This window comes from Physeter macrocephalus, chromosome 17 (genome assembly GCF_002837175.3).
Source record: "Physeter macrocephalus isolate SW-GA chromosome 17, ASM283717v5, whole genome shotgun sequence".
NCBI lineage: Eukaryota > Metazoa > Chordata > Mammalia > Artiodactyla > Physeteridae > Physeter > Physeter macrocephalus.
In genome coordinates, this window is record NC_041230.1 from 5,068,931 (window position 1) to 5,084,940 (window position 16,010).

At 44.8% G+C, this 16,010-nt stretch overlaps 1 protein-coding gene and 1 pseudogene across 1 annotated transcript in view; one reads left to right on the forward strand and one right to left on the reverse strand.

The window, feature by feature from the left end:
• Positions 1-6,777: 6,777 nt before the first annotated feature.
• Positions 6,778-7,805, reverse strand: LOC102977536 (60S ribosomal protein L6-like; annotated as a pseudogene).
• Positions 7,806-12,460: 4,655 nt separating this feature from the next.
• Positions 12,461-16,010, forward strand: part of LOC112061846 (zinc finger protein 530-like) — a 28,962-nt gene continuing 25,412 nt past the window's right edge. Inside the window, exons 1-2 of the mRNA XM_024116953.3 lie at positions 12,461-12,652; positions 15,630-15,756. Coding sequence (XP_023972721.2) covers positions 12,620-12,652; positions 15,630-15,756 — 160 coding nt within the window. The 5' untranslated portion in view covers positions 12,461-12,619. The remainder of the gene's footprint in view (positions 12,653-15,629; positions 15,757-16,010) is intronic.

Consider the following 16,010-nt stretch of genomic DNA (forward strand, 5'->3'; position numbering starts at 1 on the left):
AGATGGCTATAGTAGCATTTAGCTGTCTTTAACTTCATTCGAAACAATGTTGTTAGATTGTATGTGACAGCTGTCATATCAGTGTGCATTTTAAAAAAGACTTACCGGGCTTCCCTGGTGGCGCAGTGGTTGAGAGTCCGCCTGCCAATGCAGGGGACACGGGCTCGTGTCCCGGTCTGGGAAGATCCCACATGCCGCGGAGCGGCTAGGCCCGTGAGCCATGGCCGCTGAGCCTGCGCGTCCGGAGCCTGTGCTCTGCAATGGGAGAGGCCACGACAGTAAGAGGCCCGCGTACCGCAAAAAAAAAAAAAAAAAAAAAAAAAAGAACTACTGAGATCGTCTCTCTTTTCTTTTATAGTATTTATTTAATTTATTTATTTGGATGCACCAGGTGGGCTCCTTAATTGTGGCATGCATATGGGATCTAGCACCCTGACCAGGGATCCAACCCTGGCCCCCTGGTTAAGACTCCTGAGCGCGGAGTCTTAACCACTGTGCTACCAGGGAAGTCCCCCAGAGCCTCTCTTTATTCGACAATTCTTATGCATCAAAATTGAGAGAACATGAACCCAGGAGAGAAGCATATAATTTTAAGGTAAGAGTTGAAGTCAGCTGTTATTTCTGATAATATAGCAGGGAAGGATCCAGAGCTCATTTATGTACTGAAACAATTTTAAATGCAGGATTTGAAAAACACACAAAGACATCCTTGATCACCATTTGAGAGTCTGCAATGGAAAAAGGCTTTAAGAGTCTGGCAAATGAGGAAGACTTTTGCAGCAAGTTCTCATGTGTTCAGCTCTAGGCAGTCTACACTGGAGAAAGGCCTTACTGGTAGTGCAGTGAATATGGGAAATCCTTTAGCCAAAACTCCTATCTCAATGACCATTTGAGAGTTCACACTGGAGAAGGCCTTATGAGTGTGGGGAATGTGGCAAAACCTTTAAGTACAAATACAAACTTGTCCAGCACCAGAGAACTCACAGCAGCAAGAGTATAGCTAATGTGGGATGTTCTTTAGACAAAACTTCAGCCTCGTTAAATACCAGAGAATTCACACTGGATCAAAGCCTTATAAATGCAGCAAATGTGGGAAGTCATTTAGAAAACATTGCAGCCTCATTCCCCACTGAAAATGTCACACCATGGACAGGCCCCATAAAAGCAAATGTGGGAAATCATCATTTCCAGGTCTAACATATTTTTAGTACTAGAAAGTTCACACTTAAGAAAGGTCTTAGATCTGCAGAGAATGTGATTGGTGGTAAAAGTCGTTTCTTTGGACTTCCCTGGTGGTGCAGTGGTTAAGAATCCACCTGCCAATGCAGGGGACACGGGTTTGATCCCTGATCTGGGAAGATCCCACATGCTGGGGGGCAACTAAGCCCATGCACCACAATTACTGAGCCTGTGTTCTAGAACCCGCGAGCCACAACTACTGAGCCTGCGTGCTGAAACTGCTGAAGCCCGTGCGCCTAGAGCCTGTGCTCTGCAACAAGAGAAGCCACCGCAATGAGAAGCCCACGCACCGCAACGAAGAGTAGCCCCCACTCGCCGCAACTAGAGAAAGCCCGCGCACAACAGCGAAGGCACAACACAGCCAAAAAAACAAAAATGAAAGTCCTTTCTTTTATGAAATATGGGTGAGAGTAGATGATAGTTGATGTCTGCGAGATGTCCTCTTTGGACCAAAATCATCAGCAAATCATCCTCTCCCCCACCACTGTGACCATTAAATCCTCCCACTCACACTTCCCCCTTACCTCATGTCTTCTTTCCTCCATGGCTGTTGGCCCCACACAGCTGCTATGAGTTGTTTCCTCCTTAGTGTAGCACCCAGGAACACATCTCTGGAGCCATTCCACATGGTGTCAAATCCCACCTCTGCTACTTTTGAGCAGTGTGACCCTGGGCAAGTTAATGAACTCTGTACATCAGTTTCCTTCTTGTTAAAATGGGGTAATATGGCATCTACTGTGCAAGATTGTTATTAGGATAAAATGTTTAAGAGAAGAGCACAGAACACAGCCTGATGCTGTGGGTGAATCCGTGGTTTTGATCCCTGCTGTCAGCATTGTGATCATCCTGCCTGATCTCAGCACCTTGTGGAAATAAAGTCTATACACTTCTATTCCTTGGTCATCAATTTTAAAGATTCACCTATATTTGTTTCAGAACTTCTGTTTCCCTTCTTATCCTCCACAGTAGAAGTCTTGCATCAGGCCATGGCCAATTGCTGTAACAGAGTATGCATCATACTTTCTCATGTTTTCTCTGCGAATTTGCTTCATTTATTTCCTGGATCTTCTGTATCTTAATCATCTCTACTCAACAAAAATTATGCTCTGACTGGTTGAAAAATAAAGCCAACAAAAATATTCTTGGATCTATAATGACCTTTAAATTGTGTTGACTTTACTCATAAAATCAAGCTATTAGAAGAAGTTGAGTAGTTCTTGAAAGGGAAGTGTGTTGTTCCTTTTTTTAATCCCATTTACTCTTTTTGGTTTTTGTTATTGTTGTTGTTTTTTGGCTGTACCGCATGCGGGATTTTAGTTCCCTGACCAGGGATTGAACCCGTGCCCCCTGCAGTGGAAGTGCGGAGTCTTAACCACTGGACTGCCAGGGAATTCCTTCCATTTACTCTTTATTTCATTTTTTAACTAAAATGCACAATGATGCACACAAATCTTATGGGTTCACTTAAATTTTTACACATGTATAAACCAAAATATTCTTCACTCAGATCAAAATTTAGAATATTTCCAACACTTCGGTAGGTTCCTGGTGGCCCGTCCTTGTCAATAGCTCCTCCTACAATGATAACCACTATTTACACTATCACCATGGATTTGTTTTGACTGTAATTGAGTGGAAGTAAGTGGTGACCTACAAAATTTTCTCTTTTGTGTCTTCCTTGTTTTGAACATTGTTATGTCTGTGGCATTTGTCTGTTACACATACCAGAATTAAGTTAGGATGAGGTTAGAATGCAGTAGTATAAGCCCTTAATTCAATATAATTGGAATCCATATAAGAACAGGAAATTTGGATACAGTCCTTAGAAGAGAATGCCAGGTGAAGATGAAGGCAGAGATTGGGTTGATGCTTCTGTGTAACAGGAATCATTAGAGATTGTGAGCAAATCATCAGAAGTTTTGGGAAAGTCATGAAACGGCTCTCAGAAGGAACCAACCCTGCTGACATCTTGATCTCAGGCGTCTAGCCCCCAGAGCTGTGAGAAAATAGAGGGACCCAGAGACATATGTCACCCTTGTCTACTTGCTTTATGGCTGCCTTATTTTCTTCTCCACATTCTCTCTGATAGCCTGTCTGAAATCCTCTTTCATTTCTGACCAAACTGACTGATCCTCACATCCATTCTAAAGCCTTCACTACACATGCAGTGAAGATCAGTAAAGAGTGTGTTGAACTCACAGCTATCGAGCATTCTTTTAGCATCTCTATAGCCATTGTTGACATACACTATTAAAAATTCTTTTCCAGGTGCAATTTGCTAGTGGAAGTTGATAGGAGTTTTTCTCTAAATTTCTCTCATCACTGAAAGAGATGATCGTCCTTTCCCATTTTGTGAACTGAAAGAGTCACATAAGAAAAACATGACTGAATGTTTGCAAGTTTCAAATGGCAGGAATGATCAGGGATGTGAAGAATCCCCAGATATAAATGTTACTGTGAAATAGAAGCATGTTTTATATGTACTTAATATCTTAATTCCAATAATATCTCACCTCCATTCAGTATAAAGATCTCAGATACTTCTTGGTTCTTAGTGGACTACTTACAAGACATTAAACAGTTTGGTTTAACCAGTATTCAGACCACAAACACTGTGCTGAGTATCTTCATATCCCTTTCTTGGAGAGAGGCATTTTAAAAAAAAATAAATAAATTTATTTATTTATTTATGGCTGCATTGGGTCTTCGTTGCTGTGCGCAGGCTTTCTCTAGTTGCGGCGAGCAGGGACTACTCTTCATTGCGGTGCATGGGCTTCTCATTGCTGTGGCCTCTCTTGTTGCAGAGCACCGGTGCTAGGCATGGCATGTTTTATATGTACTTAATATCTTAATTCCAATAATATCTCACCTCCATTCAGTATAAAGATCTCAGATACTTCTTGGTTCTTAGTGGACTACTTACAAGACATTAAACAGTTTGGTTTAACCAGTATTCAGACCACAAACACTGTGCTGAGTATCTTCATATCCCTTTCTTGGAGAGAGGCATTTAAAAAAAAAAAAAATAAATTTATTTATTTATTTATGGCTGCATTGGGTCTTCGTTGCTGTGCGCAGGCTTTCTCTAGTTGCGGCGAGCAGGGACTACTCTTCATTGCGGTGCATGGGCTTCTCATTGCTGTGGCCTCTCTTGTTGCAGAGCACCGGTGCTAGGCATGCGGGCTCTAGAGCGCAGGCTCAGTAGTTGTGGCATACGGGCTTAGTTGCTCCGCGGCATGTGGAATCTCCCCGACCAGGGCTTGAACCCGTGTCCCCTGTGTTGGCAGGCAGATTCTTAACCACTGCGCCACCAAGGAAGTCCAGCATTTTCTTAATTAACTCCAGTTGCGCTTCTGTAGAATCTTTTTAATCAGAGGAAGGTTAAGAGCCTTTATTTGTTATTGAATGACTGCAGTTCTTAAGGGTCAGCTGTGGTCAGTAAGGAGGGCAAATTTTGGATTTAAAGCCTTTCTTGTCTCTAATACAAACTGTTCATTCTTACTCTAAGATGGTCAAACTTTTTAAAAAATTTGTTTCCTAATTTGTCTTAACAGTAGTTCTGTTTCTTTCCTTATAGCTCTTACTATATTTTGCTTCATCAATATAATTTTTTGGTATTACTATTCTACTAGTCATTTCTCTTTTTTTCTGTTTAATTTTAGTATTTAATTAATTAATTAGTTTATTTATTTATTTATTTTGGCTGCTCTGGGTCTTGGTTGTGGCACGTGGGGTCTTTGTTGTGGAATGTGGACTTCTTAGTTGCAGCATGCGAACTCTTAGTTGCAGTGTGCGGGATCTAGTTCCCCAACCAGGGATTGAACGCCGGGCCCCCTGTATTGCGAGCGTGGAGCCTTACCCACTGGACCACAAGGGAAGTCCCCTCTGTTTAATTTGTGTGTGTGTGTGTGAATGTTTATAGTGGCTTTATTCATAATCTCCAATAATTATAAACAACCCAAATATCTTTCAATGGGTATATTTTAGAATAAACAGTGATACATTGATACAATAGAATGCTGACTGACAATAAAAAGAACTACTGAACCATTAAAATGTGAACAAATGTCACAGATTTTATGCCAAAAAACATATTACATGATGTTCTGGAAAAGACAAAACTAGGAAAACAAAAATTTGATCAGTGGTTACTAGGAGTGGGAACTGACTTTTGAAAAAACATGAAGGAACTTTGGTGGTGGTGGTGCTTCCCAAACTGTATAGATGCCACAGCACTGCACACAAAAAAATCAATTTTACCAAATGTAAATTATCAATAAAACCAACTTTAAAAACCCATCAGTCATTTTTCACATATCTATTGCCAAAAACCCAAGTCTAAAGACCCATCATTTTAGGGAGCTTGTAGGATAACGGGCACTCTCATACATGAGTATAAATTGGTACAACCTCCATGGAAAGCAGTTTGGCACCATCTACCAAAACTGCCTAAATCCTTTGACTCAGCAAAAAGCTAATTCTTACCTGGTACTTGCTCATCTGTATGCACACCTCAAGTTACTACATCGCACTCTGGTACCCAGTACTTTCTGAAAGTTTGCTTTAACCGAAAGAACTTCATTTGTACCTGTCTTTGTTAACTGGAAAAAAATCAAGATTTTCACAGTTATGAAAAAAGGCAAAGGGGGAAAACAGCAGTTTGTTTTGCAGAGAGTCACTAGAGACAGCAGCATGTCTGGGCAGTGGGAGTGGCACTGCCAAGCTCTTTCCCTGGGAACTACACTCTGGCATCTCAGCATCCAGAGCCATCACTTTGAATTGTCTGTGAGCATCTGTTTTATCCCATTTTATGCCTCTGTTAGCAAGATGTGTCATAAAGTAATTTCTTCACTTTTTGCCATTTTGGCTTACAGAAGTTTTCAGAGGCATACTCTACTTTTGGATAGCAGGGGAAACCTGTATAATTACAAATGATGGAAACCCAAATATCCATAGAATGCACTACTATACTATGCAGCAGTAAAGATGGACACTTCCTATGGAATAATCAAATTCATTTGTTATCTGTATAACAGCATGTACTGCACATGGAGTTTTTGGTTAAAAATGGGGAAAGATAATTATACTAATTTGTTGTGTATGCTTTAAGAAACTAGATACACAAGAAACTAATTGTAATGACTATGGAGATGGACTGAATTGGGCAGAAGTGGATGTTAATTCATGGAAAGGGAGGGAAGTTTGTGGCCTAAAGAGCCCACAGTTGTTTCTTATCCATGTACTGTTAGTACTGACTTGTTCAGTGATGGCTGGAGAAATGCCACTACTTTATATTGGTAGGTGCTTTGTGAAAAAGCTGAGAAGACACTTAGGAAACTAAGAATGTTGATCCAAAGAGGGGATACCACTGCAGCTGATAGCACTCCCCTCCAATCCCACTCCTCTTAGTAGAGGCTAACATCCCATCAAATTGGCTGAGTCATACCACACCTTCAGGCAGATTTAAAAAAAAGAGAGAGAGAGAAAAGACACAAAGGAAATGGACTGAGTTATTTAATTAGTTTCTTTGTAAGAAGTTTAGAACACTGCTTTGTGAGGATAAATTCCGTTTGTGAGAGCAGACACAGAGTGGAGGTAGCGCTGGAGCTGAGGAACAGCTTTGATTCTTCGCAGAATTTCTGAGTCCACAGCTTTTTGATCAACCTTGCGCTGCTCTGTAATCTCGTATTTCTCTCTCTCTGTGTTGAAGATCTTACCTTCCTGGCGCCTGGGCTTACGCAGCTTCTTCTTGAAGTAAACGTCAGTGAGATGTTCTGGGATTTTCACACCACTGATATCAATTTTGGTGGAAGTGGCAATGACAAATTTCTGGTGTGTTCTCCTCAGAGGATCTCGATTGAGGGACAGAGGCCAGTCACAAGTAGCAAGCTACTCCTCAGCTGCTTCAGGAAAATGACCCTCTTGCCTCTGTGGTGCCCAGTGAGGATAATCAGAGTGGTCCCAGGAGTGATGCTAGCGAGCAGTTTTCTCACATGCTTACTGAGGGTTTTTGCAGTGACTCAACAGCTTTCAAGGCACATCTTCAGTAGGATAATACCTAGGCATTTTGCGAAGTTTAACCACCCAGGTAACACCATTCTTGTCACCACCAACTGGTTTTGTGACAGTAGCAAGGACCTTCACCTTCTTTTTCTTTTCAACCTTGGATTTAGATGCTGAATATTTCCTCTTGTACAAGGCCTTTCTGGAATACATAGCCGATTGGGAATATCTGCCAATTCCTCTGACCAGGACAGGGTTTCAGCTGCAGTGGGGTTCCCTTTTTTTTTTTTTTTTTGCGGTACGCGGGCCTCTCACTGTTGTGGCCCCTGCGGCCAGGGCTCAGGGGCCCAGCCGCTCCGCGGCATGCTGGATCCTCCCGGACCGGGGCACGAATCCGTGTCCCCTGCATTGGCAGGCGGACTCCCAACCACTGCGCCACCAGGGAAGCCCGGGCTTCCAACCATTCTTAACCTGCTTCACCTTTTTAAACTTGTCACCAGCCTCAGCCTGGCTTCAGGTTTTTTCTCCTTAGTATCTGGCTTCTCAGCCTTTTCACCTGCCATCTTGCAAGATGAGAAAGAGCCCCTCTGTTTAATTTTAAAGGATGTTAATAGGTTCATCATCTTGGCAGGGTGCTGAAGCAGTCTTGAGATTTCTACTCCCTACATTCTTCTGCGATTCATTCTGATTCTCCTCTCTGCACTGCTGCTGCCCCCATTAAGCCCTCACCCTCTCCACCTGGAATATATATTTAAACTTAACATATATGTCATGTGTTACCATCAAATGCAGGTATGTGTTAAAACTGGGGATATAGTCGGGCACAAAACATAAAAATCCCTACCTGTCTAGTGGTAGTGGCTCCCTTCAGCTTTTGTTTATCTGGCAAATAAAATAAGATTTCTCCCTCATTTAAAAAAAAATTAATTTATTATTTATTTTTGGCTGCATTGGGTCTTCGTTGCTGCACGCGGCTTTCTCTAGTTGCAGTGAGTGGGGGCCACTCTTTATTGCGGTGCCCGGGCTTCTCATTCTGGTGGCTTCTCTTGTTCCGGAGCATGGGCTCTAGGCACATGGGCTTTAGTAGTTGCAGCATGTGGGCTCAGTAGTTGTGGCTGGCGGGCTCTAGAGTGCAGGCTCAGTAGTTGTGGTGCACGGGCTTAGTTGCTCCGTGGCATGTGGAATCTTCCTGGACCAGTGTTCGAAACTGTGTCCCCTGCATTGGTAGGTGGATTCTTAACCAGTGCGCCACCAGAGAAGCCCTCTCCTCTTTTTTTTTTTTTAAAAAATACATATATGCTCTTTTTTTTAAATAAATAAATTTGTTTGTTTACTTATTTATTTATTTTTGGCTGCATTGGGTCTTCGTTGCTGTGCACGGGCTTTCTCTAGTTGCGGCGAGAGGGGGCTACTCTACGTTGCTGTGCGTGGGCTTCTCATTGTGGTGGCTTCGCTTGTTGCGGAGTATGGGCTCTAGGCACATGGGCTCAGTAGTTGTGGCTCACAGGCTTTAGAGTGCAGCCTCAGTAGTTGCGGCGCGCCGGCTCAGTAGTTGTGGTACATGGGCTTAGTTGCTTTGTGGCAGGTGGGATCTTCCCGGATCAGGGCTCGAACTCAGGTCTCCTGCATTGGCTGATGGATTCTTAACCACTGCGCCACCAGGGAAGCCCATCCCTCATTTTTTAAAGGGAGTTTTGCCAGGTATAGAATTCTCAGTTGACAGTTTTGTTTTTAATCTCTGTGGGGGAAAGAGGGCTTGGAGCTTACTAGTCCACCATTTTGCTGATGTCACTCCTCACATAGTATTTTTTTTTTTTTTTTTTTTTGCGGTACGCGGGCCTCACTGTTGTGGCCTCTCCCGTTGCGGAGCACAGGCTCCAGACGCACAGGCTCAGCAGCCATGGCTCACCGGCCCAGCCGCTCTGCGGCATGTGGGATCTTCCCGGACCGGGGCACGAGCCCGTGTCCCCTGCATCAGCAGGCTGACTCTCAACCACTGCGCCACCAGGGAAGCCCTCACATAGTGTTTTAATTGAAACTTTTTTAACTTAAAAAAAGAATGAGTCTAGCAATCTGGATTGGATGACCTGGTGACACAGTAAAAACTTGGTCAGAACTAGGAAAAAACTAGGAAAAAGAGCACACTATGTTTTTGCCTTTTCCTGTTTGCACATCTACCCATATGCCATTTCTTTTAAGAAGTTTTTAGAAACAACATGTATGTAATTTCAAAATTTAAATAAATTTTTTACTCAATATTATCATGGAAATGTTTGATCTTTATTTCATTCTCTTATTTATTAATGTAGAATACTGTCATATTGACTTTAGTTTTCATTGGAAATAATTCCTCTTTTTTGGTTAAATCCAAAGTTTGGTACACAGGTTTATTTTAGTTTTGTTTTCATTTATGTAACTATATCTTAAACTATTTTGTTATATCTCTTCAGCCACAATAATTACATATAATTGTAAAACAAAAACAAAACAAGTACATTCTGAGCGCTATAGTTTCATCCTTTCTACTCTGTCCTCTTCCTTCTCCTCATCTCACAGGCGCCTCTGTATACAGGGGCAAGGTGCCCCTTGTATACAGTTTTTATTTTTTTCCATTATTAAGATATAAATGCGTAAATATATAGAAATGCATAAACTATATGAATTATATTCACTTTCTTGCCAAAATAAAGCTAACTGCACAAAATATTCTGATAGTTACCGACAGTTTAGGTCTGCATAGTTGAAATAACTTACTCCTCATGTCCACAGCTGCCCAGTGCTCTCTTGGGAGGATGCACCCTGATTTATTGAATCTTGGTTATTACCAAAAATGCTGCAAAAATAGTTTTGTGCTTGTGAAAAAATCTGCTTTTAACATTTATATAAAGTTGGAATAATTGTTAGGAGAGCAAACAAATTTACTGGCTCTAATAACAGGTACTCAATATTTTATAGTCTCCAGAGTCCTCTGATTGCAATAATATCAAACTCCAACATTCCCTCTAAATTTAAAAATAATGGTTTTTACTAATCTAAATGTGAGTATTAATTTCCTCACTCAGACTAAGGCTGGGATGCTTGGAACTTTCTCACTCCTTTATCTGTATAACCTCACTTTGGTCTCTGTATACATTCTTCCATCCACTGACTTGATTCTTAATCAGCTGGTCGTGGCCAGCTCTTTGGTGCTTTCCCTCCAAAGAAATCCCTCAGATAATAGCTTTTGGATTGCAATATTGCCTGTATGATTTTGGATGTAAAGTTCTATTTACACTGAATGGGCAGAGGGGTTTTCCTCAGCACCACCTGCCTCTTGAGTGACTTCTAGGCCATTAAGCTTTGTCGAATTCCTTTACCACCTGTCACACTTGGGGTATAGTCTCCACTTTTCCCAGCTGTCCAAGCTGGCAGAGGGGTCCTGTGTGGGCGTCAAGCCACCAGGGTGAGCCCTGGACTCTGGCTGAGAACAGTGCCAGTCCTTTACCACACAACTGCTGAGACAATCTCGGGACTGGCCTGAGGGAGCAGGACCTGTCCAGGACAATGTAACCATCACCGAGGCTTCCTGCTATCCTCAAAGTACTGTGGCCAAATGCTGCCCCAACCTTGCAACCCAGACTTACCTGCATCCCAAGACCCTAAGAGGCCATCTTCACCTCTTCTCTTTCATTCTAATGTACTTTTAATTTAGTACTTCTTTCATGTTTCCTGTCTGTGTTCCTTAAATGGTCGAAAACTCACAAGGGCAGGTTTGTCTGTCTTGTTTTCTGACTTTTCTTGTGCACCTACAGTAGTGCCTGAAACTCAGTAGATGCTCACTGAACATTTACTAAAGAACTGAGGGACTTTCATGGTGGGGAACTGGTTAAGAATCTGCCTGCCAATGCAGGGGACACAGGTTTGATCACTGGTCCGGGAAGATCCCACATGCTATGGAGCAACTAAGCCCAGACTCCACAACTACTGATCCTGCGCTCTAGAGCCTGTGAGCCACACTACTGAAGCCTGCACACCTAGAGCCTGTGCTCCGCAACAAGAGAAGCCATCGCAATGAGAAGCCCACGCACCACAATGAAGAGTAGTCCTTGCTCTGGGCAACTAGAGAAAGCCCCGCGAGCAGTAACGAAGACCCAAAAATAAATAAATTTTTTAAAAAATTATTAAAAAAATTATTAAACATGACACCCTAGATTCCACATCCATTTTTGCTTTTTACTGTCAAGGCTACTTTGAAAGTCCTTTTAAGCTATACTTCAAAGTATTAATGTTTTCACGAATGAAAAAATAATCACATTTCTAAAACAAAATCCTGAGTGGCCAAAGTTCAACATAGCCACTGCTCAGATAACTGTCTCTTCTCAGACTCCAGTGTGTCCTGTTCAGTTTTCTTTGAGATCTTAACTTTTGTTTTTTAATCCTCTACTGATATTTTCCTCTACTGGATAATGGCTATCTAGCCATTATCTTTAAATAAGTACATAATCATTAGTGGCTTTCAGTGATTTTCATTTCACAACTTTTTCTGGAATAATCTCAACTCCCCATGCCCACGCAATCCCTGCTATAACAGTAGGAATGATAATCACTTCTCATCAAAGAGATCAGATTTTGGTGTCCCCCAATTTTTTTGTTGTTTGTTTCTTTCCACACTTTAATTTATTCATTTTTCAATAAGTTTAAATCCTTGAGGGGTACGGCATCACACAGATTCTGTGTCCACGGCCTTGGCAGCAAGGTTGCTTGGGAATTTGGCACGAACCATGCTCCCAGACCCCTTCAATTTTAAGAGCTATGTGCTCCCTCTGGTTCCGGAGACTGGGCTTATAGCCAGCAAAAATGGCCTTGGACCACAGCCTTCCAGGCATATTTGTCCTTTCAGAAGTCCTGTTCCCAGCGGGCCTCCACAGGCTTCAAGATGGCTGAAACAGAAAGGCTGATGTCCCAAACTTTTATCTCAGGGTTCTGGTATCTTTGCACAGGTGCTCTAACCGGGCCACTTTACCTGGCGGTCCAGGTGAGCAGCGCTCCACGCTCGCCCCGAGCGCTCCACGCTCGCCCCCAGCGCTGTTAGCGCTGTTGGAACTACATTTCCCAGAGGACGTTGCGCCGGGGGCCTTCGGCGTTAAGCCAATTAAAGCTCAGGAGGAGGGCACTTCCCTGCGAGAGCATCTCGTAGGGGCGGGACTTCCGGCATTCTCCTCGTGGCGGTCGTTTTGTAGGCGCTTGGGGTGTGTTCGCTCGGTCTCAGGTTCCGCAGCGGTGAGTCGAGAACGAGAAGGTCGGAGAGGAGACGATGTCCGCGCCAGGCTTGGGATAGGGTCCACTGTGCCCGCGTCCCCCCTCCTCTCCCGCCGTTCCCCGCCCCGTCCACAGTCCGATGGCGGCGGCGGCGCTGAGGAACCTGCCGCAGGTAAACACTCGTCCTCCGGCCCTCACCGCCCTCACCCCACAAGACACTAAAGCCCCGAGTGCGGGGCGCCGGCTCACGTGCCCGCAGCCCAGACCCCGGTATTCAGGACGGTGAGGCGGCCGTGGGTGGGGCCCTGTTTTTGACAGAAGGTGTGATGGCGCAGAGGGTCACAGGCGGAGGGACCGGCAGGTGCAAAGGCTCGGAGATTGGGTTGAGCTGGGAGGATTCGGGAACTCCGACATCTGCCTTGTGTGTTCAGGGAACAGAGAAGGTGAGGCAGAGTCGCACTTGGAATGCCAGGCTGCCATTTTTCAGGAGGCCGGGAGCATTGAGAGTTGTGAACAGAAAAAAACTCTCCTGATTTAGGCTTTCAGAAGTTTTCCAAAAGCTGTTCAGAGGGTTAGACTGGTTGTCTCGCGGATAGGTACCAGAATGTGCAAGTGCTTGCAAGGGAGACTGAGCTAGTTCAAGGGAATCTCAAGTCTCCTTTGTTTCTCATGGGAACAGAGATCAAGGGGGCAGGAGTCAGGCCTGGAATGGTGCTCTGAGAAGTTGAGTGTCTATTCTGCAGGTGATGGGAACAATGGGAGGTTTGGAGCGGAGGAGGGAGGTGATCTGACCCAGCTCTTAACAGGCTCCCTGTGACTGCAGAATGGAGAACCGAACGGGGCGGGGGGTGAGGAAGGTGGTAGGAAAACCAGGGAAGACGCTACTGCAACCGTCCAGGAGAGTCTTGATGATGTGGACCAGTGTGGTGATCTTGGAGGTGGTAGACATGGTTAGATTCTGAATTCAGTTTTTTCATTAGATCTGCTCAGATTTTCTGATTTTGAAGGTGAGAGTAGAAGTCAGGGATGGCCGCAAGGGTTTGGGGTGTAGCAGCCAGAGGGGTGGAAGCTCCATAAGCTGGGATCTGGAATTTGGTAGTAGGATTAATTTTCTTTTTCTTTTTTTCTTTTTCTTTTTTTTTTTTTTTTTTTTGACTGCTTTGGGTCTTCGTTGCTGTGCCTGGGCTTTCTCTAGTTGTGTCAAGCGGGGGGCTACTCTTCATTGCGGTGCGCGGGCTTCTCATCGTGATGGCTTCTCTTGTTGCGGAGCATGGGCTCTAGGCACACGGGCTTCAGTAGTTGCAGCATGTGGGCTCAGTAGTTACGGCGTGTGGGCCCTAGAGCGCGTGGGCTTCAGCATTTGTGGTGCGCGGGCTCAGTAGTTGTGGTGCACAGGCTTAGTTGCTCCGTGGCAAGTGGGATTTTCCCGGACCAGGGATCGAACCCGTATATCCTGCATTGACAGGAGGATTCTTAAGCACTGCGCCACCAGGGAAGCCCCAGGATTAATTCTCAATCGGTATTAGGGTTTTTGTTTTGGCCATGTTAAGTGTGTGAGATGTTTCAGAAAACAAATCAGTAGAGGTATTAAGTGGGCAGCTGGACACACAGGTCTAGGTCTCTGGGGAGGGTTTCGAGACAGATACCTGAAGAAGGTGGTGGATAGTATGTGGACCAGGGTGGAGCTGTGTGTCTTGGCTTTGACGGCTAGAACAGAATACTTTTTATTTCTCACAGTTCTAGAAGCTGGGAAATCCAAAATCAAAGTATTGGCAGGTTAGATTCCTGGTGAGGGACTCTCTTCCCGTCTTGCAGGTGGTTCCCTTCTCCCTGTATCCTCATGTAGACTTTTCTTGGTACAGGGAGGTGGAAAGAGCAAGAGATGCTTGTCTTCCTCTTATAAGGGTTCCTTCTTACAACCTAATGTAAACCTGATTACTTCCCAAAGGCCATGCCTCCAACTACCATCACATTTGGGGTTAAGGCTTCAACATAACAAATTTTGGGAGGATGCATACATTCAGTCCATAACACTGTGGGTCACATTTAGTGGCGATAATCTTGGTCATGATAGTGTTAACAATAGCCCAGGAAGGGCAGAGTGGGGTCTGAGGGCTGGGCCTTGTCCTTGGGCACCAAGGTGGAGGATGATACACATCACAAACATAGGTGAAGGAGATAAGTGGTCGTGGGAACAGTGTGGGAAAGAGGATGAGCTACCAGCTAATTTAGATTTCTGAGGGATGAGTGCACATGAGATGGAAATGGCGGCAAAGGAGCAGTTGATGCAAGATTGACAGTGAGGCCAGGACTACTGCTTATTCACTGCTCTATGGGCTCACCAGGGTTTTGCTGTGACCTTCTGTTTCTGGGGGGTTTTAGTCAGGTTGGTGGATTAGTTTAAAGAGCACAAGTGGTCATCTGGGAGAGTCACTGGGCCTGGGGTGGAAAGTGTCTGGGACTCTGTTTTGAATGATGGTTAGGAAGGGAGAGGAAGTCTGTGACGGGAGAGCACATCAAGTGTAGATCATGTGGAAGAGGGACATGACTGTATGAGATCCACAAGTGGTTCTGGGTGGCTGAGGTTGAAGCAAGGAGCAGAGTCAGGCAGGACTGCCAATGGCAGTGGGGACCAGTGGAGGTCTGGGTAGTTGGATCCTGTTTGAATTTGCCGAGCACTCTGTATATGCCATGTGTTCTGTGACACGTAGGAAGGAGAGGCAGATGCCTCTCCTGAGAGAGTGACGTTGTACAAAGAGTGATGTGGAAAGGGAGTGTGAGCTGATGGCCTGAGGGCCCTGGTACTGACAACATAAGGGTGAATTGTGAGCCCACACCCTTGGTTATGTCTGGGAGGCATGATCTGGGACATCCTAGGAGAATTGCCTCGTAAGAGTGAGTCCTTCCCTGTGTGCCAGGCCCAGAGCATAGATATCATCTGTTTGCCCACCTGCCTGGTGCTGTGGGTGGACAGGGTAATCAAAGGGACCATGAGAAGAGTGTGCACATCAGTGACACCAGGGCCTGGTATCTCCTCTGAGATGAGGAAGTGGCGGGAGGCGGTGATCAGGGTATGAGTGGGTGGGTGGATGAACTTGGGGTCCTGTGAGAGAAGCTCATCATGGAACAAACTGTCCCCATCATGGCAGGCCTGTGTGACCTTTGAAGACGTGGCCATTTACTTCTCCCAGGAGGAGTGGGGGCTCCTTGATGAGGCACAGAGATTCCTGTACCATGATGTGATGCTGGAGAACTTTGCACTTACAACATCCCTGGGTAAGGCCTTCATATTCCTCTCAGTGTCCTCAACTGTCCTCTGTCTTTCCCCCTGTCCAAGAGGCAGCTCTGTCCATTTCATGACTAGACCATGGTCTCTGCTAACTTCCCCACTTGCCTGGCATATGTGCTATGGGTGCCAGTGCTGAGCTGTGTACACTGCCCCGAGCACTGTACTCCTCAAGCAGTCCCAACGTCTGATACCCCGAGGAATGCAGGGAAGTGTCTGGGAGTCAGTCTGGCAGTCAGCCTAA